The sequence below is a fragment of the Propithecus coquereli genome, unplaced genomic scaffold (assembly GCF_000956105.1).
Source record: "Propithecus coquereli isolate 6110/MARCELLA unplaced genomic scaffold, Pcoq_1.0 Scaffold2, whole genome shotgun sequence".
Lineage (NCBI taxonomy): Eukaryota > Metazoa > Chordata > Mammalia > Primates > Indriidae > Propithecus > Propithecus coquereli.
Genome location: NW_012144966.1, coordinates 12261084 through 12287968, shown reverse-complemented (window position 1 = coordinate 12287968; position 26885 = coordinate 12261084). Strand labels below are relative to the sequence as shown.

At 37.3% G+C, this 26885-nt stretch overlaps 1 protein-coding gene across 1 annotated transcript in view; it reads left to right on the top strand.

Moving 5' to 3' along the window:
• NECAB1 (N-terminal EF-hand calcium binding protein 1) overlaps positions 1 to 26885 on the top strand; it is a 164563-nt gene that overhangs the window by 89313 nt on the left and 48365 nt on the right. The window contains exon 5 of the mRNA XM_012643564.1: positions 5379 to 5476. Coding sequence (XP_012499018.1) covers positions 5379 to 5476 — 98 coding nt within the window. The remainder of the gene's footprint in view (positions 1 to 5378; positions 5477 to 26885) is intronic.

Here is a 26885-nt window from a genome sequence, read left to right as displayed (position 1 = left end):
ACTTTGATTGGCATGGAAAGTAGATTTCATGTGCTCTCTTCTAGAAGCCAATTAAAAGTTTCAGATATCTAAAACTTTCATTTTGTTGCTTTTACTTAATTCATCAGTTTACTATGTTATGGACCTAGAATTCAAAATCTATTAAAATATTTATTTTTTAAAAAATCTTTGTGGCTGGCTATGAAGGATCATACCTGTAATCTCAGCACTCTGGGAGGCCAAGGCAGGAGGATGGCTTAAGCCCAGAAGTTTGAGGTGAGCTAGGCTGATGCCACTGTGCTCTAGCCTGGGCAACAAAGCAAGATTCTGTATCCCCTCCCCCAAAAATGTAATTTTAATTATGAAAGTAATACTTAACTACTATTTTTAAAAATTTAACAATGCAGAATTATGTAGGTGTATAAGCTAAAATGTCAAATCTCTCTCTCTCACTCATTCTCTTCCCCTGATACTGAGCTCCACTGTTAACTGCCTGAAAAGCAGCTTATGGGAGTGCCAATATTATTCATTCTTCACATATAATTGTGAAGGCCTTCCTAAATGCAACTTTTGGCCATATTTTATCACTATCAGTCAATATATGAGTCAGTTTTAGTTAGGCAATTATGTTTGAACTCCAGCATCGAGGCTTTGCTTTTTGTATGTCTGCCATCTTTAGCTCCATTTGAAGTGATCAGGAGCATAATTATTACTTTCCTGACCTTACCCAGTCTATGACTGTTTTCATAACCTTACTTATTTTTACTGAACAATTTTGCAAATCTTGAACTTAGTAGGTAAGAATTTTGAGATATTTATAGATGGTTGAAGGATAATTGCAATGAAAGTTCATGTAGCTAGGGTGCTTGATCTGAAAGCGTATTTGTAAGAAAGCTTTGTGAGCAAGGTTGAATATATTTAATAGTGTAATTTCTCATCCAAATGGTTACCAAATATTAAACTATTTTAAGAAGTTCAAAGTTAAGTTAGATGAAGTCTATAAATGCAATGGAAAAAAATCCGAGGGTGTGGGAAACTCCCAGAATAAAAGCTTATTAGCTTAATACACAGGTTCCATTTAGTAGCTGTGCATTAGGCACCGTGGGCAGACTGCAGAGCAGCACCAGCTTGCATTGCCACAGCCTGGGCAGTGCTGAGAGACCTGTGCCAGCATGTCTGGGTACTGGAAAGTCAGAAGCCTCTATGTCCTCTTCCAGGCTCTTAGAGCCCTGGCTACCTGGCACATGTCGCTCAGTGATTGAGTTAAAAACCATTTGAGTGGCAATGATTTGTACCCCCCTCAAAATAAGCCACATTTCTAAATTTCTAATTGACGCCCTTATTGAGAATATGGGGGTTTGGGCTCCTTTTCTCACCTCATTTTCTTTCCTACCTACTCTACTGCTTGAGAAGTTCTAAGGAAGTACATACTGTGAGATGTAAACTCAGAAGAATGCTTTGTGAGCCCAATTCTGGGGAGACCTTTGTGGCAGCTATGGGTCCTTTGGTTCTGATTTAGAATTCTTAGGCTAGACCTGAAAATGAAACAACTTGGAGGATTGAGGTGAAGAATAGGAAAAACAAAACAAAACAAAACACTGTAGTTTTGGTGATACAACATCACTGATTAAGTACAGTAGGGAAGAAATAAACTAACCTTTTTGTTAGCGTTTTATTAGAGAAGATGGTGTGTTGCATATCCATGAGAAGATAATTTGCTTTCTGACACATAACGTTAATACATCTGCTTATAAATTGTGCTCTACTCTTTCCTTATATCCAATGTCTAGACTCTTTACTTTTGAAAGATTTTTTTAGCTAAACTGATGAAGATTAGTTCTCACATATTTCCATAGATACGATACGACTCTATTTTACTCAAGTCCACGGAACCCCCATGTGGATTTCAATAAAAGTAGGTCTTTTCTCCAGGAAGTTATTCTAGTTACGAAAGGACAAGCATTGGAAGGAACTAATATTCATTCTGAATTATTCTCTCTCTCTAATGCCATGATTTAAGAACAAAACACATTTGCCCAGCTCACACTGGCATTGTGATGCAAATGAGAAACTTGATTCACTCTACAAGAATAAAATATTAGTCCTAAGCTCAGTCACTTCCAAAGCCATCACTAACCTTGCCTCCCTGCTTGTCACATCTTGGGACATGCAGATACACTGCTGAAATTCTAGATTCCAAGCCTTTTTTCACTTTACAGCTTTGGCACGACCCATGGTCCTTATTCTGTGATGAAATCATTCCAGGAAATTGATTCCGCCCTTGTCTCTCCTGACAGTCTCACCAACATTCCCCATATCATCCCCTGTGCATCCAGGGTAACTTTTCTAGTAGGAAAATTTTAGGATGTCACTCACCTTTTCAAAATTGTTCCATGGTTTCCCATTGCCCATAGTGCTCTCAAATTTAATCTACATCATCATCTACTAGGGAACCCAAAGATTCTGATTTAGTAGATGAGACCTTCTCCATAATCTTCATTTCTAACAAATACCCTAGAGCAGTGCTTCTCAAGCTTAAATGTGTCTACAGATCACCTGAGGGTTTTATTAAAATACAGATTGTAATCAGCAGATCTGAGGTGGGCCTGAGATGCTACATTCTAACCAATTCCCACATGAAACTGATGCTGCTGGACCACAGACCACACTTAGAATAGGGAGGATTCTCATGCAGATGGTCAAAAACACTGACCTAGACTTGAGGATAAAAGTTAGAGCACCTGTCATGGAATGTTTCTAACATATCTAGCTTCCTCTCTCACCACTGATTTTTAGCATTTTACTTCCTTGCTGCCTCCCATCCTCAAATACTTCCCTGTCCTCTCCTTTATGTCTTAGCAACACTAAACTACACATATTCCTGCAAACATGACAAGTTATCACCTGCTTCCATGCCTTCCCTCTGATTACCAGCAAGTTAAGTCCTAGTCGTCTGTTAACTGAGCCATTGGTGGTATCTCCTCTGGGAAATTCTCTCTGACTTACCCAGACAGACTTGGGCATTGTTTGCCCTGTATTTGGATTGCACCTTGTATCTGGGCTCTTGAACTATTATCTTAAACAATGATCATGTGTACTGCAGTTGTTTGTTTGTTGGAATGTTTATCTTCCCTACCTGGATTGCAGGCTCTTTAAAGATAGAGATTCTGTCTTTTCATCTTTGTATTCCAAGCTTCTGCTATAGCAGCTGACACATAAAAGGCATAAATGTATTTTAGGTCATGAAATGAGTAAATGAACACTCAGCACGATGAAGTGGAGGGAAATTATCTCCTTTTGTCTATGGTAGCTGTTCCCTCTTTGAGTTTTTTGGAGCCCACTTACCTTGGCTACCTGACACACATCTCTCAATGAGTAAGTTACAAAAGAGCTTTAGTGACTTGAGCTACACCACCTCAAAATAACCCTTATTCTTAGATTTCCAATCTAAGCTCCTGTCCAGGGCTTGGGTATTATAATTCTCTCCCTTTTCAGTCATTTTCTTGGCTATCTAGTGATAATTTTCTTTTTAGAGAGTTGAGATGAACAAATGGATAAATGAAGGAAAGAATGAATGAATGAAGTCTAGATAGGTGTCAGCTCTGAAGCCTCTAGTCATTGTTTTTCGCACGTCCTTTATCAGCATGTGCCTACATGTGCATGCATAGGTCTGATTTCAAAGTGGAATAGAAAAATTCTCTCCAGGAACCTTACTGATTAAGCCAAATATCTTGTTTATGAATGAAGTATTTATTTTAAAAGGCGGCTTTACCTCTTTTCTTTTTTAAATAAACCTTTTTTAGCACCAAATTTCTTTTGTTTTCACTTTATATATTTCTGTCTACTTGCATTTAAAACCCCTGTTACAATCCTCCTTGAGGCTTTGTATAGGTATGAAAACAAAAATAAACAACTTCACTTTTTTGCATTTTTATTACATTTTTTGCTTGTTTCAACTAGTATGAACTCAATTATGATATTATTTTTCCAACTTATGAATATGCTACAGCCACATTGCTTGCAGGCTGATGAAGAATGTTATTCACAGGGACTTCGTTTATTACAAATAATTGCACAGATAAGGTCAGAAATCTTTGTCAACCCTATCAGAGAGTCAACATCATAACCAAGAATTAAAATGTTATTTTGAAGCAAGTATTTAAGGAGTATCTACTTTCTATTTATCTTCCAAATAATTCCTTCCTAAGGAATCTTTATGAGAGATGATTTGCACCACTGTTGGTAAGGAATGCATTTTGCTTTTTGTTAAAAATATGTCATTTGTTTTTAATCAGCATGTACACAGACTGTATTTTGACAACCATGATTTGGAATTGATTTATTGCTCACCTGTGTTTTCTTTCTTCCAGAAAAAGTCTGCACACTGACTAATAAATCAGTCACTGGTACTTTCCATTTGTTAGTAATATCAATGTCGACAAATAATTCCATCTGGAGCATTGAATAAATTAATCAAGGCAGTTTCCATCAGACATACTGAAATGTATCCCAGTGATCTCAAGTGGCTTACATGTGATTATATTTATCATTTCAATTGAATTCCACAAGTACTCATGGCACATTAAAGAGAGACAATAATAAACTACACAGTTCATCCAAAGATGAGTTCACAGGAATGGTGAGGGCTATTGATGTTTTAGTACCTGAAAGCCCTATATCTTTTCAATATATAAATTTTTGTTAGGCTAGATTGCTCTCATTATAGAAATCTACAGATTTCTATAAGTAAATATGAGGTTTTGCATTTATCTCTATTATATTTCACTTTACTAGTTCAGGATCAGTTCATATTCTATACTTTCATTTTAATCATAATATCCATATATTATTTATTCCTAGCAACTAAAAAAAGTGATAGACATGACATTTACTCTGCCCAAATTATTGAAAAAAAATTAGACCATGACAGGAGCAGTTACATACAAGGTGCCATAGGAGACCTCGCTTGTGTTTTGTAGCATCACTGACTCTTAACCTTGAAGAGCACTTACCTTCCTTAAATGTTTCTTGGAAGAAACAGTAAAATATAACTTAATTTTTTTCTAAATTACTATGCTAGTGAGATCTATAATAATATGTCATCAAGAACAATTCTTTTTTTATTGAAACAGCCTTGTTGGTAGATCTAAATTTATTTGTTTTTTCTTAATTTTGTAGGAAAGCACATTTCTTCATTTTCTATCTGGGTTTCTTTTTCTTTTTAATGAAATGAGCAGATTGGCACCTTAGTCTCGTTTGAAAACCTTCCAGTTTTCATTTAGAGCTGACATTTTATTTGTTTTACTGATTTATGGAATAAATCATCAGTTGATTTTTTTTGTTGTTTTATGATTGCCTAAACTCAAACATGAATTTATTTCATTATTCTCACTTTTCAGAATATTTTTCTCAGCACTTGGGCGAGTACGAGAATGTCCTAGCAGCACTTGAAGACCTAAATCTTTCCATCCTGAAGGCAATGGGAAAAACAAAGAAAGTAAGAAAATGTTGATATTTATTTTCTATAAAAATCTCTTCTCTGAAAAATATTTTTCTTGAGAATCATACTTATTACCTCACATATTATAAAAGTATAGATTCCTTTTTGTCACTGGTAATTTACTTTTCTTCATAATAAATCAGTTATTTTATTCATTCAGAATGTAATTACAAATACCATGTGCCAGAGACTGTGCTTTGTGCTGAAGAGATACAGAGATACAAAGAGTTGTTCAAATAGCTCTTAGTCTGATGGGGATACAGGTATGTACCTAAGCAATTCCAGTACAGCACAACAGAAGCACAAGATGAGACATCTAGTTCTTGCTGGAGGAGATGACCCCTGAGCACTTAGAGATAAAGGAGGTCTGCATAGCCAGACAAAGGAGAACGAAACATAGGGAACAGCATGTGCAAAGGCTATGTGTCCGGAGGGGCCTGTGACACTCAGGGAAATGAAGACGGACAATAGGATAAGGTACAGAAACCAGAGTGGCATGATGTGAGATGGAACAGGAGTGATAGGGAGGGGCCATGCCTTTCTCTCTATTGCCAGCAAAGCTAAGGATTTAGGCCTGTGTCTTAAATGCAAGTAAATCAGCAAATATTTTAGGCAGAAATATGAAAACTCATACAGTCTTTCAAAAACACCATACAAGAATTAATTTAGGATTGGGGTGGAGAATACAGGGGGATGGAATCAGGAAGATGAGTGAGGAGACAAGTTCACTTGTCTGGGTGAGAGATGTCGGTATTTGAGGATATTGGCAGAAAACACGAAGAAAAGCAAATGAACTGCACGTGTATTTGAAATTATGTGCAGTTCATCCAGTAGAACTTGAATAAGGATTACCTATGGAGGATGAGAGAAGAAGGTGCTCAGGATGAATTCTAGTTTTTAGTTTATGTACCTGGGTAGTGACACTACGTAGACAGAGAATGCTGAACGAGGACCAAGTTCAACGAGGTAAGATCATAAGTTCTCCTTTTGGACATTTTGAATCTTATTTGCCTTTGAGACATCTAAGGAGCATCAGGTAAACCAGTAGATACAGCAATCTAGATCTTAGAGTTGAGGCCTAGACTAAAGATATAAATTTATGAATTGTCAGCACTTAGGCAAAGAACTTGAATGACATCATCTAGAGAGAGAATAAAAAGTAAAAAGAGGAAAGGACCTAACACTATGCCATAAGAAACTTCTACTTTTGATGGTGGGTGCAGGCGAGAGAGCCAGAAAGTGAGTCTGAAAAGTAGTGGGTAGGAAGATATGAGGAGGGCTGGGGGAGTGTCGTATCCAAAGGTTGAAGAGAGTAATTCAAGACACAGGGAGTGATCAAGAGTGTTGATTGCTATATAGAGATTAAGAGAGATGAGAGTTAAATTTTCCATTGTCAGTGAATCAAAAAAGACATTTTAGCATATAAGATATATGACAAATAAATTTTAAAGCATATGTGGGATTTCTGGATAAAGACACATTTTACACATCCATTGAATTCTGCTTGCTCCTGAAGCTTCATGAGAAAGGCTAAAATGAGATTTTTTTTAAATGGGAAGGGTATAGCAACAGAATTTGGAAACTGAAAAGCAGATGGACAAGTGGTAGATGACAGAAGACTTGAGACATTTAACTACTTGGCATACAGTGAGAAAAGCAGAAAGCCACCAGTTCTGTTCATAGAAGCAAAGGCTCAGGAATGGTGGCACTATTTGCCACTAGAGTAGGAGTAATGGTAAGGCTAAAACAGGGTGTCCTGTTGGAAATCAGTGTGAGAAGCAGTTAGAGTCCTAGATCCCCTGCTCTACCCAACTGAGCAACTACCTCTTTGACAACCCAAGTAGAAAACATAGATTTGTTTCTGAAAAGGGTAAGAGAGAAGTTCCGTGCCCTGGAGCTGTATCAGCCACAGTTGAGGAATTAAGTAAAAGTTTACATGGTAAATGAAAAGACCTCCAGCTGTCTTCCTTCACTTAACTCTAGAGCTTTGGCAAGGAGGCTTATGCCCTCCTGGCACACAGACAGAGTGGTCTGTGAGAAATCTAAACGGTACCAGAGAGAAAAGACCTAAAGATTCTTCAGTGTTAGATTCCAGCCAGATCCCTCTCTCTTTCCTGAGCATATTAATCAGCTTGTTCCTAGCCCCCCCACACGTAAATATGCATAGTCAGCCATGAAGTGTCACCAAACTTCTTACAGGAAAAGCAAAGACCAAAACAACAACAACAGCAACAACAACAACAACAAAAAAAAAAAACAAGAAGAAGAAGGAACGAAAGAAAAATGGAGGGCGCGGGAAGGAAAGAGTTAAGAGGGAATTATGCAGGAAGATGAAAACTTCAAAAATATTCTTAACCTTCTTGAAGAGACAAGAGAAGGTATTGCATCATGCAGCAAGAATAGGATGACAAACAGTGGACAACCAGAGAACAAGAAAGAGCTCTTGGAAACTAAAACAAGAGAGCACAAATAAAGACTCAACAGAATTTTTAAAAATAAAGTTTAGAAAGTCTCCCAAAAACTAAAGCAACACAGAAAATAAAAGAAAATTGGAGCATTGCCTAGGATGTCCTATATCCAAATGACAAATTCCAGAAAGAGAGAACAGAAAAAAGTGGAATCAGAATACATTTTCTCTTGACCTCTTCAGGAATATTTGGAAACTGCATAATAACTTCATTCCTTAGTAATTTCTCTCTGGAAATGTTTATTTTTTTAAATCTCTGCTTGGTATGACTGGCTTCTCTCCTCATTCTCATCTTAAACACCGTGGCCTTGGCTTAAAAAAAGTCTAAAAAAAAAGGTCATCTCTACTAAAGTATCTTATTTGTTCCTTGCTGGCAATCATCAGAATGAGTAACTATATAATTTTTTTTTTCTTGCCATATATACCTCAAGCCTAGCACAGGACCTGAAAATTAAAATATACTAAAAAAACTATTGATGGATTAAATAAATTGATTGATTAAATGAACATTCATATAGCCCCCAAAGCTAAATACTTTGCTCCTAAAAGAAAAATCGTTCCTAAATTTATTTAAGAGCCTTTCAGATTTCCTCTAATAGGAAGAAAAAGCAAGTATATAATCTGTATTTTCTCACAAACGTGCACTAAAATCATGGCCTTTTCCCTGTATTAATACAATGAGGCTTTGTGGGATTGAAATTGAGGTCAACCTGTTATTTTGGTTTCTTAAGTTACCAAATCTTTTTCTTGGCACTGATCCTTAAAATGCATTCAATTTATATTATCATACTACTTAATCAAAAAAAGGTCTCTGATTTAAAATAAAAAAGGAAAAAAGAAAAAAGAAAAGAAGAAATGGTCAAAAATAAAATTAGAAAATGTCCCTTTGTATGACAACTCAAAGATGAGTGAAATGCAGGTGTTTTGACATTTCGTAAGCCACTGTTGAATTGACATCTTCTCATACTGTCTGGCACAATGAACACTTCTGGGTAAGAAATCCAGCATTTTTTTGTGTGTGAATCTCTATATTTTTACCCAGATGAAAAGTCCTGTCTCAGTAGGAAGGGCTGATTGTTCTAGGCTTTTATGAAAAATGAAATACACGCCATTTGTGATCTACCTTGACTGGCAGTACCTCTGTTTGCTGTGTCAGAGAATGGATAAAATGGGCTTTAGCTTCTTAACTTAAACTCCAGGAGGTGACTCGGGACAGATACAGCCTGTCATTATTTTCCTTTCCTCCTCCTCCTCCCTTAACCCCATCCGTTTGACAGATTCTCAAGAGTTACATGGATTACTTTGCTTGTTTTTCTGAAGCTAAGACACTATAGGTCAAATTCCACATGGCTATTTGAAAGTCCCAAAGATAGCTAAAACCAGAACCCTCAGTCTGAGACTTTGGAATTTCACAAAAAATATTAGGCTTGTCAATTTGTTTTTCTTCTTTCTACAGGGTAGGTATAAGTTAACTTATATCATCAGTATGTGAAGTGCTTGTAATGTCAAAAAGCAAAGGTAGAATTCTGATGCTACAGCTAAAATTCATCATGTGCTGTGTTATGTAAACATAAATGGGATTCCTGTTTATTGGTAAAGCTTAAAAGGAGATTATCATGAGCTAAAGTGAAGAATGATGTTCTTAAAATAATTCTTTAGGCTTTGATAGCTATCTTACTGAGTGCAGCTGTGAAAATTTTCAAAATTAAAATGTGTGTGTGTGTGTATTCTTCTAAAAGTTATTTTTCAAACAAACACATCCTATAGTACATTTTCAATAATTTTAAGAAAAAAATAGGCTCGAGTCCTAGCACTGCTGGGCTTCTGTCTCTCCTTTACCTGTTACACCTGCTTGTGAGATCTGTGTTCCTTCTCTCTCTAGCATCTACAGACACCTTCATCTTAACTTGTCATCTCTCCTCTATCTCTAGGTCCTTACATTTAGCATCTGGGCCTCCCAGGGCCCCATATTCCTTTTACTAGTTAAAGATCACAATCTTTTCATTTGTGAGTCTTACTATAAAAAAGATGAAATAGCAATAGGTCATAGAATTTCTATTTGGGGAAGACATCATTAATTACTATAATTTTACATAAGATTTATCATTAAAGTTTTCTCTTGTTTCAGGCAAAATATCAGAGCTGAAATAATACCATGTCTGAAGTAGTGAAAGAGCCTCTTAGCCTTATAACAGGCAAGCATTTTCATTCTTCTCTATAGTATCACTATAATCCTTTAAATGTTCATTAAAAATAAAATGACGAAGTTATTCTTGGATTTCAGAGCAATCATAAAAAGCATTTTCCAAACAGCTTATTTGACATCCCATTTGTTCCTTGAAATGATCAATCTATATGAGTGTGTTTAAGGAAGAGGAGATAGACACTAGGAACGTGGAAAATAAGAGAGAAGTATTAATTTTTTGAGGGTACAAGTTTGGTTCAATAGAAGGGAAGCCCTGAATCAGGCCTAAGCCTTAGAATCCTCCTTGCAATCTTGACCAGACTTCTGTCCAGTGCCTGGCAAAAGTAACCCCCAGGCCCCTGGAAAGGTTGCTCAATTAAGTCATGAGGGACCTGGTCCTCTTGTAAAGGACCCATGTTCTGCTGAAGGACCCTGCAGTACCTGCTGACTCAGAGAGTAAGAATCCTGGGCAGGGAACCCATCAGAACTGAGGTGAGATACCTAACCCTTCTAATTCACGTGCGTATGACTTGGGATAATTCAAAGGTGAAAAGAGGCCACTTTGAGGTACTGATAGGGTTCCCACAGTGAGTATGGGTGATCAGTTCAGGCACAGATCATCAAGGTGGTGGCTAAGATGGATACCCTAGGAGGAGAGAGGACAAAAGCTTGTAGTGAAGTATGGGCAAGCTCAGGACTTGATTGGCACCCACCTGGCAACCGCGTCATTGGTTCTTTCTTGCCATTGATGCACCTCTGCCAGACTCTTGGTGGCTGACCTGACTTCCCTAAGCCAAGTTGCCAGACAAAGCCTAATTATTCTTCTGCCAACCTCCACAGTGGCTACGACCAAAAAGAGAATGAGGAGTAACAGTAAATGCCAACTAGCATTTATATAGTGCCTTGGAGTTTTCAACATGCTTTAATATACATTATTTCATTTATTCTTCCTAACATCCTAGTGAGGAATGTTAGACAAATAGCAATATACCCATTTCAAAAATGAGGAAACTGAGTCACAAAGTGGTTAGTTAATTTATAGATATCATAAAGATAGATTTAAACCAAATGATTCTCATTTAAAAATTTTTTATTTAAGGTTTATGTGATTCCATATTGAACATATTGTAAATACACAATTCTAAGTTGTATCATGACACACAAACATTTCTGTTTTTGAAACAATTGAAATCTTCACAGTTTAGCTGTGGATCAGTAAAGGCATGGAGATTTCCAGTTTTTCTGTTAGAATTATTTTCAGCTTTGTTTTAAACAAATGAACAAGTAGGTGTCTGGAGCTTAGTGCAATATGCGGAAAATATATTAAAGAAATTATAGAGAGAAGTAGATGAGAATTAAACGCTGAAATGAAAAGATGAAGGTGCATAAGCAAAGTTCTAGGCCAGGAAGTTCATACATTTTTTAATGCAGTTTGATGTCATCAGAGAAATATATGAAACTTTAATTAGAAAACAAGGGAAGTTGCATGCCATGTCAAACAAGGGATATTTAGCTTTTTACATACTGGGAGAGTGAAATATATCCAAAAGGAAAGCTGCTGTACTTAAAAGCAATAAGCAAACTTATTGGCCTTCTGAGCTCTGGGTGTTTAAAGGATCCAAAAGCATCCCAATAGGAGTCCAACTGATTTTCTTCCAAATATCTAACTAATTATTCTGGTGCTATTACTTAAACAATCCATTCTTTATTCACTCAAAATGCCATGTTTGGTATTTGATAACTAATTACACATCCTTGGGTTTGTATCAGAGCTCTCTATCCTGTCCCCCGGTTAAACTGTCCTTTCCAGTATCATTAACACATTATCTTAATTCTTGAATACATAGGTATATTTGAAAATGTGAAAGTGCATACTTTACTAAAGATTTTTCTCTTGGGAGGCGGGGGGAGGGGATGGGAAAACTCACATCTGACATCTGACGGGTGCCATGGGTGCTGTCTGGGGGATGGGCACATTTGTAGCTTTGAGTTGGGCAGTGCAAAGGCAATTTATGTGACCAAAGCGTTTGTATCCCCATAATATTCTAAAATTTAAAAAAAGAAGCTTAAAAAAAAGATTTTTCTCCCTCCGTTTGCCATGTTTGCATAAGTTTTATAATTGGTATTTTTTCAATTCTAAAGAAAAATTTTGTTGGAATTTTTACTGAGTTTTCATTAAATTTGTAAAGTAATTTTGAGAGAATTGTCATCTTGGTAATACTAACCCTTCCCTCACGGGTACATACATATTTTTCCATTTATTCAAGCTTCTTTTTATGTCTCATCAAAATTTTTTTGTAATACTTCATATGAGTTCAAAACATTTCTTGTTAAGCCAATTCATGGATATTTTATATTTTCTTTGCTTTTATAAATGGCCTCCCTCTCCGTGTTCCTCACTTAATGTTAGTGGTATATTGAAAAATGATTGATTTTTGTATACATATTTGGTAACTAGGTTAGCTATCATCTTGGGTAGCTGCTCTGTGACGTGCCATTTATCTTCCTTTGCTGATATTACAGCTTGAACATTGAAACCCACTGCCACTGTGAGAACCAACCCACCTATCCGTCTGCCAGAGAAATTGACCAATCTGAGCATAATCTTTAACTTCCTGACTCTTCTTCCATTTTTCTGATCTGAACTTGGAAGTTATACTTTATGCTTATTGTTCAAATTCTACTTCAGTGCCATAAGGCAAAAATAAATTAGTAATAAATAGTAATATATAAATTGTTACTCTACACTTTAGAATCTTATATCTTAGAGGAGCATGATCATTTTCCATAATACTAAACATAGCTTTAAAAAGGTCGAATACAAATTCTGCAAATACAAACATTAGCAGATTGTTTATATATTTTTATCAGAAGAAAAAACACACAGAACCAATAAAACAGTGAACAAATAATGTATTTAATTAATTGCCAATACACTGATAGATACTAGAGATAAACTTGACCTTCAGAAAAGGGAGAGATCAGTGCTCATTGAGTAGTCAGATGAGACTTCAGGGAGGAGGTGAGACTTAACTGAGCCTCAAAAACTGGGCAGAATTTTAAGAAAGAAAGAAGGGGATGGAATAGCCTACAGATAATGACCCTTCTTTGAACCTTTAAGGAGATAGTTTTGAAGGCTAGTAAGAGGATATGGTTTATGGGTGGATGGGGTCAGGTCATGATGACTGCAGTTTGCAACATACCACCTTATTTACTGTTTCTTGAATGCGTGTATAAATACCAAACAGTGATCTTGAAAATAATCCTGACTCAAGAGGATTAAAAACAAAAACCTCAACAAACTGCAAAAGCTATGACAATTAGAAGCCCCAGGTGAACCTCTGGTGTGCCCCAAAGCCACATGGGTCCCTATCAGTCATCACTTTTTTTCCGAGATCATTTTGTATTTTCAGATAGTCCTGCCAATCCACCCTCCCCAACCAGAAATAAGATACGGTGAGAAATTTGTTTTGTGTCATGCACCTATAATTTTGAATAGCTGTTTATTTCCTTTGTGGAGATCTTTTTAAATTTGTATTTCTTAAATCATTAGCTGGATTTATGTTCCTATGTTCTTATGCTCCTAATAGAAACTGGGAGTTAATTTTCTGCCTAATGAAGTGAGGAGTACAAAGTACACTATCGTACTTAAACAGAAAAGCTAGTTCATTTTGCCTAAGGATAAAGTGCTGAACTACAGTCGCCTGAGTGAACTTACAGCCCTGTTACAGAAGAACCGCTCTCTGAAGTGCTAAAAGCTAGCAAGGGAAAGAGAAGTTCACGCAAACATTCGTGGGGATACACAGGGCATCATGTGATTCCTTCTGTCATGAGAATTAAATTCGATATGACTCATTTCTTTTGCCTGAAGCGGAACAGTGCAGAGAGAGAAATTCAAAATTGGTCTGTGTTGTATTTCTCAGATGTGACAGGCATAAATTATTGTCATGTTCTTTCCCTTTCCATAGCAAACAAGAAATACTAAATATTATTCAAGAATTAATTTTGCCAAAGTTTTTATTTTTAAAATAAGTATATTCTAAAGAATGTACTTTCAAAAAGAAAATGACCATGTGCAAAAGTATATTATAGGTGCCTCCCATGTGGCTACAGGACAAGAGAGCCATGACTACATGATGTTGTGTAATGTCCCCTTTGGAAGAATGATTTATTCAGTGATCTGTCCGTTGCATAATAACACATGGAATATAGTTTTAACAACCCTATAAGATTATTGGCTAGGATCTTTGGGAAACTCTCCTAGAGTTTCTTTGGACTTGGTTGAACTTCAGTTCGAATTTCTGTTATGGATCATACTTTTTAGGTTTACCAATTGCCCTACAAGTGGCCTAGCATCTGACAGTATTGGAAGGTGATGTTTTCATCAGTTGTGCACGTGGGTGTCAGAATACTGGCTGTGTGTCATTACTCTATATGATTGAATTTCTACCTAGGAGGCTGCTTAGCTTTACTTTATGAACCAAAATAATAATAATAATGTAATAATATAGCTAACATTTTTTGAGCCATTACCATTTACCAAGCACAACGCTAAGCACTTTTAGTATTGTCAGGTTTCAGTCTGAAATGTCAGTTCTTAGTGTGCTCATGGCCGAAAAATGACCAGACGTGTCAAAGTAAGGCAAGCACGAAAATGAGGTTTATTGAGGAGAGAAAGATAGGATTATAGAGCAAGAGCAAGATATAGGTTTACAGAGCGTGATACATATGCCACAGATGATGGCCAGACTCATTGTCGCAGCAAAGGGAGAGCAAAAGGAAGGGCACAAAAAGGGCCTGGTTATGGTCTGCATCTTGTTTTATAGTGCCCAGATGGGTACCTCCGTAGCGGCTCAGATGTCACCATGGAACCACTGTGATTGGACCTTTGGGAGCGACATATGTGTTGCTCTACACATGTGAGCTGTTCTAGGTCAATTTTTGGACTCTATGGTACCTATGCTGCTGTGGCTAGAGAGTCCTCTGCATTCTTTTGCAGCTGGTGCACTAAGTTCTGACTGGCAGATTTATAGGGTATTCCCTCCTCCCCCAGGTATGGCAGTAGCTCAGGGCAGGATTAGGGTGGGACAGGACCAAGATGGTGGCCTGGGGACCACCCTTGTCCTTCTTCCCAGGCAGGGCAATTGCACCAAGGCAACAGCACCCACTTTTGTCCCTAGGAGACCTGGAATCCCTCACTATCTACCTAACAATATCATATTTTATCTTAATCTTCTATCAAGTAGATTCTGTGATTATCCCTGTAGGGGTGTGAAGAAATGGAGGCCAAAAAGATGTTGGGTAATTCACTCAAGGTCACACAGGTAAGATGTGGACAGCAGTCTCAAACTGATGCCCTGTCAATTCTAGCCCTTCTTGGCTTGAAGGTACCATAGTTTCTGTCAATTTCTTGAGAAGATGACAAAAATCATGGCTGGGTAGACAGAAAAGAAAAAATATTTTAGGACTTGTTAGTCATAATACTTTCAAAGAAATAGAGTTGTCACATGGAGGTCAGTTAGGAGAGCTTTCTTTCTCTCATATGTGCTGTTTGTTTCCTGTCACCTCTAAAATGAGGATAATGTTTACTCCAGTGATAATATTGATCTTTAGGTTTTGAAAGAAAAGTTATTGTGCATATTATGCCATTTTGTGTTTATGTATATGTTATTCTAGGTATTTTTAAAGAATTCTAGGAAGTTTTTCACTATTTTCAATAAACATTACTTATTACCACATAGAAAAAATTATACTAGAACTATGAATTTTTCTCATTTTTAAAAATGTCATTCTTGATCTGATTCTTTTTTGGTTGTTAACAGTCACAGAATGAATTAAGAAATACAAAGTCAAGGTTGTCAGTATTGAGTGTTTTCCTGTTCAAGTATATTTTTATACGATCTAACATAATGGATAAAGGCCAAGATTTTTTGGCTAACAACAACAAACAAAATAGCAATTATGTAAAATGTTCAGAAAATATTTGTGTAAGGATTTTTCTTGGTTTTTCTCAGGAATGTCAAAATATATTGCTTATCACTCTATTCTTCACATGTTCATGTAGGTTTTCTATATTATTCTGAATATCAGTATTTCAATTAAACAAATTGAAGTGGGTGAGTGGTTAACACACAGGTATTATCTCTAATGTGGGAGAGAAATGTGCCTTCATTTATCTTATAATTTAGTCAAGTATAAGCAATAATAACTACCTAATTATAATAAACATTTGATAGCATCATGATTTCTATCATTTTAAAAAACATTTGATCACTAAATACCACACCTATCAAATTTTCTTTGTAATATATACACTTAAAATGATATCAATAAAGAAATATTTTTAATAAAAAAGAAATGACCCATATGATTATAACCCACATGAAAGGGCCATATACTGTTTGTGTCCCCTTCAGGTCTTTGTCACCATCTGCCCTTTCCTTTATCACCCTGTGATCAAATCAATCACCCAGTCCTAATGACTTCATCTCTTTAAAATTGCTCAGATCTGTCCTCTTCTCTCTCGACCCTTCATCTGGGCCACGGTAGGCAGATCCTCCATGACTCTCACTGGGATTTCTTGTCATAGACATCCAGTTCAATGTTCTGCATCCACTGTTGTCTGCCGACCACAATCCACCCTGTGAATGAAAAATCTTTCCAAAAAATAGGACTTTCCCTCATCTTCCTAAAGACCTTACAGTGATTCCCCACTGCTCTCAGGAAAAAGTCCAGAACTCTTTCCAGAGCACACAAAGCCCACCCAGATCCGAGCCTTCCCTGCCCACCTCTCTAGTCCGACCACTGGCCAGTCTTAGCATATGATCTCAGCCCCAGCCACACTCAGCCATTTACAATTCCCTGAGTTCCCCACAGTCTCCGTCTCCTGATGAGGCCTTGCCATAGAGTGGTCCTTCTCTGTGGATGATGTTCCTCTGCCCTCCAGGGCCATGGGGCCATCCACAGGGTTCCTCCAGCTATCTACTTGCTCTTCATCTGGGCTGGTCCTGTGACATTCCCAATCATACTATAGGACTTTAGCTTAAATGTCACTTCCTCTAGGAAGGCTTTATTTTTAAATGTTTTCTTTTTAATTATTGTTGATATATAATAGTTGTATATCTTTATAGGGTACATGTGATGTTTTGATAGAGCCATACAATGTGTGTTCATCAAATCAGGGTAATTGGAGTATCCATCACGTGAACCATTGATCATTTCTTTGTGTTAGGAACATTTCAATTCCACTCTTTTAGTTATTTTAAAGTATACCCTAACTATTGTTGATTATAGTCACTTTGTTGTACTATCAAATATTGTTCATTCTATCTAACTATATTTTTATACCCATTAACCATCCCCATTTTATCCCCCCTCCCCACTACCCTTCCCAGCCTCTGATAACCATCATTCTGTTCTCTGTCTCCATGAGATCAATTGTTTTAATATTTAGCTTCCACATATGAATGAGAACATGCGAGATTTGTCTTTCTGTACTTGGCTTATTTCACATAACGTAATATTCTTCAGTTCCATCGACGTTGTTATAAATGACAGGATTTCGTTCCTTTGGAGGGCTATATAATATTCCACAGTGTATATGTACCACAATTCTTTATCCATTCATCTGTTGATGGACACTTAAGTTGATTCTAAATCTTGACAATTGTGAGTAGTGCTATAATAAACATGGAAGTGCAGGTATCTTATGATACATTGATTTCCTGGGAGGCCTTTCTTGATCCTCCAAGGGCAGGTTGAGTGCTCTCAAACCACCTCACGCACATCCCCGTGATAGCTCCTTTCACTGTTTACTTGTCTGTCACTCCAACTGTCTTGAAGTGTCATATCTCATTGTATCACCAACAACTAGTTAAGACATTCAGGAAATTTTTTCAAATATGCATTGGCTCCCAGGAGAACCGAAGCTGTGCTGCAGATCCCTGCTGATTATCCATCAGCTGGAAGGGAAGAGGGCTCAGTGACTATCATCCAATTCGGCACAAATTGGGGAGCCAAGACAGGTGTTCATTCCAAGGAACTAGGGAAAAGGCAAGCAGGGAGCAGATTCACAGAATATGCACTCCAGACTGCTTCTGAAATTTGGGATGATTGCTTGTCCAGAGCAACAAAATACTCTCTTTGAATTCACCGGCTCATGGGGTGAAAACTGTCTATCTACAGCCGGCCTGGGTTCCACTGGTGCTGGAGGCAGTCAGGGACCCCCGCCATGGGCCAGATGCATTTTGTGGCCAGCTGGGGATTGGGGGGAGGGTCTGGGGGAAAAAAGAAATTAGCAGTTTTAATCATAGTGCTCACACAGTTTTGTAGTTTGCAGAAGATGCTATTAAAAACAAAATTGTAGGTCATCATGAAGTTTTCTCACAGTTGGATTTTTTTTCCTTAGTCCATTATGTTTAATTTGCCTTTTAAATGGTTTTGTCTATGACACATCTCTAGTTCATGATCTTCTGTTCTGACATTTCAAGAGCTGTAACCAAGATTATAATGTGGCAGAACGTGGTAGGCGCAGGTGAGTAATATTTTTAGAGTTTCTTAGAAACAGAAGCTGCATTTTCATGCTGATCATCTAAAAAGCAAAGAAGAGAAAGAGACACACGTATAGCATAAATATCATATAAAGTGTATTGATAACATGTTTAGTTATGTAGCCATAATAGTTCTAAATACTTTTTTCCTCACATAAATTTTTTAATAATGATGATGCTAAACATAGCCCAGTTCTCCCTTAATATATAAGGAAATACATGATACTAGAAGAGTGAAACTACTTTTATTTCCTTGTCAATTCTGCCTTTGAGGTCTGCATAGGTCATTTCTATATAATAAAATATGAAAAATTACCTTCCTCAAACTATGCAAATCAAAATATATGAGATATATGCAGAGATGTCTCCAGAAAGAACAATTTCATACTCAGATAAAACTTGAGCCGGGAGCGGTGGCTCACGCCTGTAATCCTAGCATTCTGGGGGGCCGAGGCGGGCGGATTGTTTGAGCTCAGGAGTTTGAGACCAACCTGAGCAAAAATGAGACCCCGTCTCTACTAAAAAAAATAGAAAGAAATTATCTGGACAACGAAAAATATATAGAAAAAATTAGCTGAGCATGGTGGCACATGCCTGTAGTCCCAGCTACTCAGGAGGCTGAGGCACTAGGATCACTTGAGCCCAGGAGTTTGAGGTTGCTGTGAGGCTAATGTCACGGCACTCACTCTAGCCAGGGCAACAGAGTGAGACTCTTGTTTCAAAAAAAAAAAAAAAAAAGACTTGAATCCTAGCTCTGCTACTTGCTAGCGTATGCCCAAGTTAACCTCTTTGTCTCCATTGTTTCCTTTTTCAGATGTGAATAACTACAAATCCTTCCCAAGGATGTTGGGAGGATAAAATAAGATAGTGTATGTAGGAGGTCTAGCACTGCATGTGGCCCATAGTAGGCACAATATAGGCATGGTAGGCATAATTGTCATAAAAGAGACTAGTTATCTTTTTACTTCCATGATTATTCCCCAGTTGCAGACTTTGTTATTGGAAACAATTGCTAAACATGTTGCTTGGTGCTTTATAGAGATATGATAGATTATTTCCTAGAACAAAACCCAAAATGTTTTATTTCTGCAAGATAGAGGAGAGAATTCAACAGAGCGGCTAAACGATAATCTAAATAAAAATTTGGAATGTTGATCCTTCAGAGAAAAATTTCAAGTCAGAAGTTTACTATCCTGACTTTTAAAAAAAATAATAATAACAAGAGCACTTCATGAAACTTTCCTTCATTATATGGATACACATTTCAGTTGACCTATGAAAACCAAATCAATAGCTGAAGCACACAGGCTTGTTCCTGGGAGAATGTGAGTCTGGTGAATGCATAGAGATGCAGGCGCTCCCCCGAGTGATTGACTAAGCTGCTATTTATGGGCAGAGACACATATGATTGTGTGGAGGCACAAATGTCTGTAAATAACAGAATTATCAAAACTCAACAGAAATTAATTCATAAAAATATAGGGGAACAACTGAAAAGGAAACATAGCTCCTAGTCAGCCATCTCCTTATTAATATGATCAAAACAGATCATCTGCAGTGACAGAACATGTACTCCTACAACCCCCTTGGAAGCACAAAGGAGGTATGTGGGACCTACCTACCTACCCAGAGTTATAAATAGTTCCAGGAGCATAATCCAATGCCTCTGAATCCCAGAGAGAAAACGCAAAAAGTAGTCTCAACACTGAGGAAGCACAGATATCTTTGAAAAGCAATAAACAAACAAACAGAAGGTATGTATGTGAAGGGCAAGTGCTTCCTCAATCCACTTTAATAGACTTGCAAAAGGCACCTACTATGTTCATTGTGTTGACTCTTGCTAGACAGGAAGAGGAATACAATAGGAAACAAAAATTAGCCCTTACCCTCCAATCACATAGGATAATAAAAACATTTTTATTAATGTCTACTCTGTTGTCTTGATCATTTTATTGCAGATGTTTTCAGCTGATAGAAAAGTACTCCATAGAGAAGTACTGTGAGGAAAAGACCTCATAGTAGCTGGAAGAGATTGTTTTCCTTCCTTTAGTCCTTATTTTCCACTCCCTTTTATATTTTCTCATGCAAATCAGGGGTACAATTAAAGCTCAATGAGCTGATGTCAGTAGGAGGATAATTCTTCCAAATTACTCATTTTAGACAAAGTGTTATGTAGAGTCGGTATTTTTTGCAACCTAAGAGACATTTGGTGGATGAGTCTTAAAGAATCACCAGGTAGAAAACAACAATAAAAGTCTCCTATTTCAATTTTAAGCTCAATTCTTGGCAACTCTTTCTCTTCTGTTCCCACAATCCATTAGGGATCCTTCCAGGGGTAGTTAGGATGCAAATTTACTGCAGGTCCACCACTCCTTATCTGCGATTCCAAAAGCCAAATGTTCTAGAAACTGAATGTTTTGGTTTTCTTGTTATTTGGTAAGCTTAGCACCAAAATCCATTTGGTAGCAGAGCATAGTTTAATATAAAGATTTTGCAGCAAAAATGTCAATATGGTCACTACAGGGTACTACTCTAGACCCTGCTGCAGGTATTACATAGTATGTGGTATATGCTGAGTATTACCTCTCTAAAATCTGAAAAATTCTGAACTTTGAACACATCTGGCCCCAATGGTTTCAATAAAAGACTGAATTAAGATAGCTATATCATTATGTGTGGTATGATAATAGATCTTCTAATTATTTTTTCACATCATCAGCTTGTATGCCTCAGCTATGCTGAAATGCAGTGCTATCTTAGGTTTAAAAAACAAAGCAAAACAGAAAAATCTACCAATTCTTTGAGAAGTCTGTTGCATTTCAAAGGGCAGTGAAATTATGTCATGCATAGACAAGTGAAAGTATGCCCCTAGTGCTCTGGGGAAAATGTGGATGGATTTATTAACCTTTCAAAAATGACACTCTTATGAGACTCTAATTATGTTTGTGGCAAGTGTACTGGCATGTAATGAATTAAAAATGCTTTCATTCATAGGCTTAATTTACTAAGAGAAATCAGGAATTGCCTCCTGTAAGTTACTGCTGACAGATGGTTTAAACGGCTTTGAGAATAATCATTGGTTTAAAAAATAATTCCTTCTTATATTTTACTATTACGACAGAATGAGATTATTTATTATCTCTTTATAAGCTTTTTATTCTTTGTCAGTTTCCATAGTAGTTTTGCTAGTTACAGCCTATATCTTCTTTGGAGGTAAAGAGTATGACCTCAAAAATTGTGTCTTACATGTGGAAAGTTTCTTTAATCAAGTTACAGTTAAGAAAAATCCATAATTACACACCTCGCTATCGGGCTGCATTTTGAGCAGATGGGAAAGCTAACTGCCAATCCTGGCTGCCTTCGGTGAGAATAAGTTCAGACAGGAAGGAAGTCAAGGCCTCACCCCAAGGCCCTGTCAGCTTTCCCCTCCCCCTCTTCCACCACCACTGCTCAGGGCCCCAAATCAAAATTGAAAATACAGCCTTGTCTTTAGACTTGGAGTAGCACAACATTGCGTTGATATCAATATTTCCCTGCTTCACTGATATCCGATATCGTATTACAGTAACCATTTAGGGACCTGCAAAACCACAGAACCCTAAAAAATAAACACATTTGATATTTGGGGCCGCCTAGGACTGAAAGTCTCCAGAAGACCTAAAACTTCAATAGAAGCAGCAGCCCCCAGGGAGGAGTTGTCCACCGAGCTGAGGTGACTAAGCCCAGTTTGCTGCTTGGACCATGCTCCCTGGTCCAAGAGCCCAGTCCTCTTCTCTTGCCTGGTTCTTTCTATCTTCTATGACTCTTGATATCTCATACCCATCTGTCCTTTTCACGCATAATCCTATGTAACTCTTGTGAATAGAGATAGCGACTATTTATTGAGCATTTACTACTTGTCAGCCACAGAGCACATGCTATCTCAATTAATCCTTTAGCCCAGCTGCACTGAGTTGCTCTCACAGTCAAGCACCTGGTACATGGTAGCTACTCAATCTAGTTTTCTCTTGCTTCACTTTCTCTAATAGTTCATGCGTCCCATCCCAACTGAGATTCCTTCATCTGGCACAACAGGTATTTATGGACTAGTGTGTCTATTCCAATCCTCCAGAAAGCACAAGCCAAGTGCAAGAGATTTGTTGAGCGAAATGCCTATGAAGGGAAAAGGGGAGAGGGAACAGGGGCAGTGGGAAAAGCCTTCAGACTGAGAAGAAAGTCTGACACCTGTGAACGGAGGAAGAGATGGAAGTTGGGCAGGAGGAGCCTCTGGGAAAGTTTTAGCCAAGCCAGTGGGACACCCCCAGAGCAAAGACTGTGCCCCTAAGAGGAGTCCCCTAATAGGCAGAAGCAGCCCAGCTCCAGCACATCCACCGTGCTCAGGGCTTTCCAGGGAGTGGTCTGGAGAGAACGTGGCATCAGCATGAACCCTGCAGAAGATCCCCCAGTGTCGCTGCTGGAGACTGTCAGGTAAGTGCACACTTACAGCAGCTTTTCTCTTGTGACCCCTCCATGGCTGCCTCAGTACCTACTGTATACCAGAATGTCACTTTAGGAACATGGCGAAAATTCAAAAATCCTTGAGCATTCACCTTTAAAGATCCATTTCTCTTACTTGCAATGTTTTTTCAGTCTTTAAGAGTCCAGTTTTTACAAGTTTTTAAAAGCAAATATCCTTAGGAAGGGAAAGATCTAAAGTCCTTGTTATTGAATAACTTCACAGAGGGTAGTTGAAATCTCACTAAGAGTAAAGGAATGAGACCCAAAATTTATCTGAGCTGGAGTAAGGTAAGAAACTCTAACGACAGAGAGATACACAGAAAGGGATAGTGATATACCAGCAATAAATCTGCTAGATGTAGCGCTGCTGTAGTTCGTGATATTCTGATGTGCAAATCCTGTCCCTGATGTGTATAAAATTATATAGTGCATTTGATTTTTGCATATATTTATAATACCCCACTTTGGTCCAGAAAGGTTTACAGTGCTTCCTTCTTCATTATAGAGAGCTCATCATTCAGGTAGGTCCTTATTTCTGATACCAGTTTTATCATGAAACTAAACATGATAGTTTTTAGAATGTTCTGGAAATATTCTGGGACCCTAAGTGGTCTGTAAGAAGGAAGCCCACCATTCTTTCCTCCCTAGGGTCAGATGCACTCGTGAGGATAAGAAGCATTGTTAAGCACTGAGTACTTGATGGGGAGCCTTCAAGAGCACACCATGTTTACCGCAGTAGTGTAAAGGCGCCCTCTCTGGTCAAAAGGAATAAACCTTTCCCCTGCCTTTCTCTGGGCATTTACTTAGTGTTTCTCCATTTTCATTAGAATTATTTTCTTCATTTTATCAGGAGTGAAGCAGCTGACCTTAGTCCTTATATACTGAAATGAGAAGATTCAAGGATCATGTGGAATGTCAGGGTGCGCACAACAGAACACCTATGTACTCTGCTTCCTTCCACACTGATCTTTTTTGAGGCCAAACAGCACAAGGGAAGGGTAGAGTGGGCATGGGAGAATTGTTTCACCTATGGAATGAGAGAAAAAAAATGACTCTGTTATTCCCAGCCAGCTCTAGATAAACCAGTGAACACAAACAGACTGTTCTGGGAGGGAAACTGAGCCCAGTGTTCTCATTTCATGGATTTGAGAAAACAAACACAGAGGAGTTGATGGGCTTGCCTAAAGTCACACTATGAGTTCATGGCCAAGCCTGTCACCCAACATAGAATCTTATCCTCTGTGAGGATACAAAAAATATTCTTCAGAATTGGGTAGAAATACTCAAATTAGTTCCTTCCAGTCCAACCACTGAACTGTTAACACAGGGCCTGTTCTGAGCATAATGAAGATGATCACTGTAACCTTCCAGGTACAGGATTCTCTATCTGTTGCCATGGCAAAGGATCAGAATCTAAGCCTCTGATTAAAATGAATGCTTTTGTAAGAAATAATCAAGATCCCTATCAGGGTTTCATCACTGCCATACAGTCTTTTACACTTTCCATGGTACCCCACATCTGGAGCTCCAAGTGCCTACTTGAAATTTGCTTTTTGTTGTTTATATAATAACTGAATTAATTTTTCTGTATCAGTTTCTTGATTTTTTTCCAGTAACATAAATGTACTTTCACCATTCTAAATATTTGAATGTTTTGATTTTAGTAATAAAAAATAGATTGATGGATAGTGAGGTCATATCTTAAATTCGTTCTATAATCTAGAGTTGATCTTTTAACATGAATGTTTTTGAGGGCTTAATTCAATACAAAACACAGAAAACTTAATCTCAAATATGACAGAAGAATGTAAAATTATTAATGGAACAACTGGCAGCCTGGAGATACTCGTTCCAGCAGAGGCTTTGATAAATCTTTACCTTAAGGCCATAAACATTTCTGAGAAATACCTTCTGAGGCTGCTATGATTCAAGTCTCTCTGCTCAAGAAAAACTGGTGTTTAGAAATTATGCTGTCTTTTTGCTACACTCAGCTTAAATAGAAATTCTGCTGCAATTTAGTTGATGTTTCCTTTCCTTTTTTAATTGCTAGTTTTCTGCCCTGAAAAGCTTTCCTTCTAGCATGCCCTTAAGGGTACAGTTTTTTATTTTAAATTTCAAAATGTTAAGGGAGTATGGATATTTTTGTTACATGGATAGCTTTTATAATGCTTAAGTCAGGGAAGGGCACGGTTTTATAATCAAGAGCCTTTGCCCCTTGTAGCCTCATGAGACTGGAACCTTCTGTTTCTCTCCAGATATGTTTAACACTGACCTAGAACAATCAAGAAGCTTGTGTTTTGTGTTTTAAATATCTTTTGATAGCAGACAGCAGGAAAAGGACACCTGTATTCCAATCTAGCCCAGCACAGCTGTCTGGTCTTGAGCAAGTCTCCTTATTCTATCTGGACCTCGTTTTAGAAATGAGGAATTTGGATTCAGTGGTCCCTTCCAGCTCTATATAATGCACTGTCTTTGGTTGATTTGTGGATTGCCTGTGAAATTCAGATACTGTGACTTTCTGACACTGAATTTTGTTTTTCAGCTCGACAGACTATATAGACTGTTCTTGCCATTAATTAAATAATCTCTCTTTCTCACATTAACTTGAGACTTGCAGTTACATACCTCTAATGGAGGAATGATAATAGTCTCTAATTAGCAAACCCTATCTCTATTTAGTGTTTGGCTAAAGCCTCATTTGCACACTCTTTATATTTTGTGTGTGTTAAGGTAAGATAAGCGTTGAATGATGCATTTAACCTATACAACTGCAAAATGCTATTTTATTTCCTTTTTAAATGTACTTTGCACAGTTATAGTTACAAAGGAATATTCGATAAATAATGTATGTACTAATCTACATTATTCTTTCTCTTAAGAATAAGAAACTGGAGACTCCAAATGATTTTAAAGCCCATCCTCTTTCCGACAAACCACTAAGCCTATTTTTTGAAATTTCTCAGATTATTCTTCTACAAAACATAGCACTATTGAGTTACATATGTAGAAAAGGAGTCAGTTGAATTATCTACATTGTTCTTTCTCTTAAGAATAAGAAACTGCAGTCTCCAAATGATTTCAAAGCCCATCCTTTTTCTGGCAAGCCACAAAGCCTATTTTTTGAAACTTCTCAGATTGTTCTTCTACAAAACATATCACTGTTGAGTTAGAGTAGAAAAAGAGTCAATTGAATTATGTTGTGCTTAGGAATGCAGAGGGGCTCGCATACTCTCTCTGTGTGTAACACACACAGATCATATATATAATGTACATATATACACCTTATATAGTTTATATTGTATAAATGTTCAGGCTTATCAATTGTCAAGTAAATATAAATTCAATTGATAGTAAAATATAATTTTATCAATAAAAATTTTTATAATGTCCATTGTTCAAAACACAGGAAAATAAAAACTCAACTATGATAATGAAACTTTAATTAGTACTATTTGTTGGAGGGCAAATTTTGTCACATGTATCTGACATTTTCAATCCATGTATCATTCCACCTAGTAATTCCATTTCTAGAACTTAAGGAAATAATTTAGTGTGTGTACAAGGAATATGCATCATATAATTGTTTATAATAAGAAAAATTGGAAGTTATCTAAATATCCCACAATATGGGATTGAATGAATAAATTATGAATACAATAAAACATACTGTTTGGCTATTAAAAATTATGTTGTATATGAATACAATGG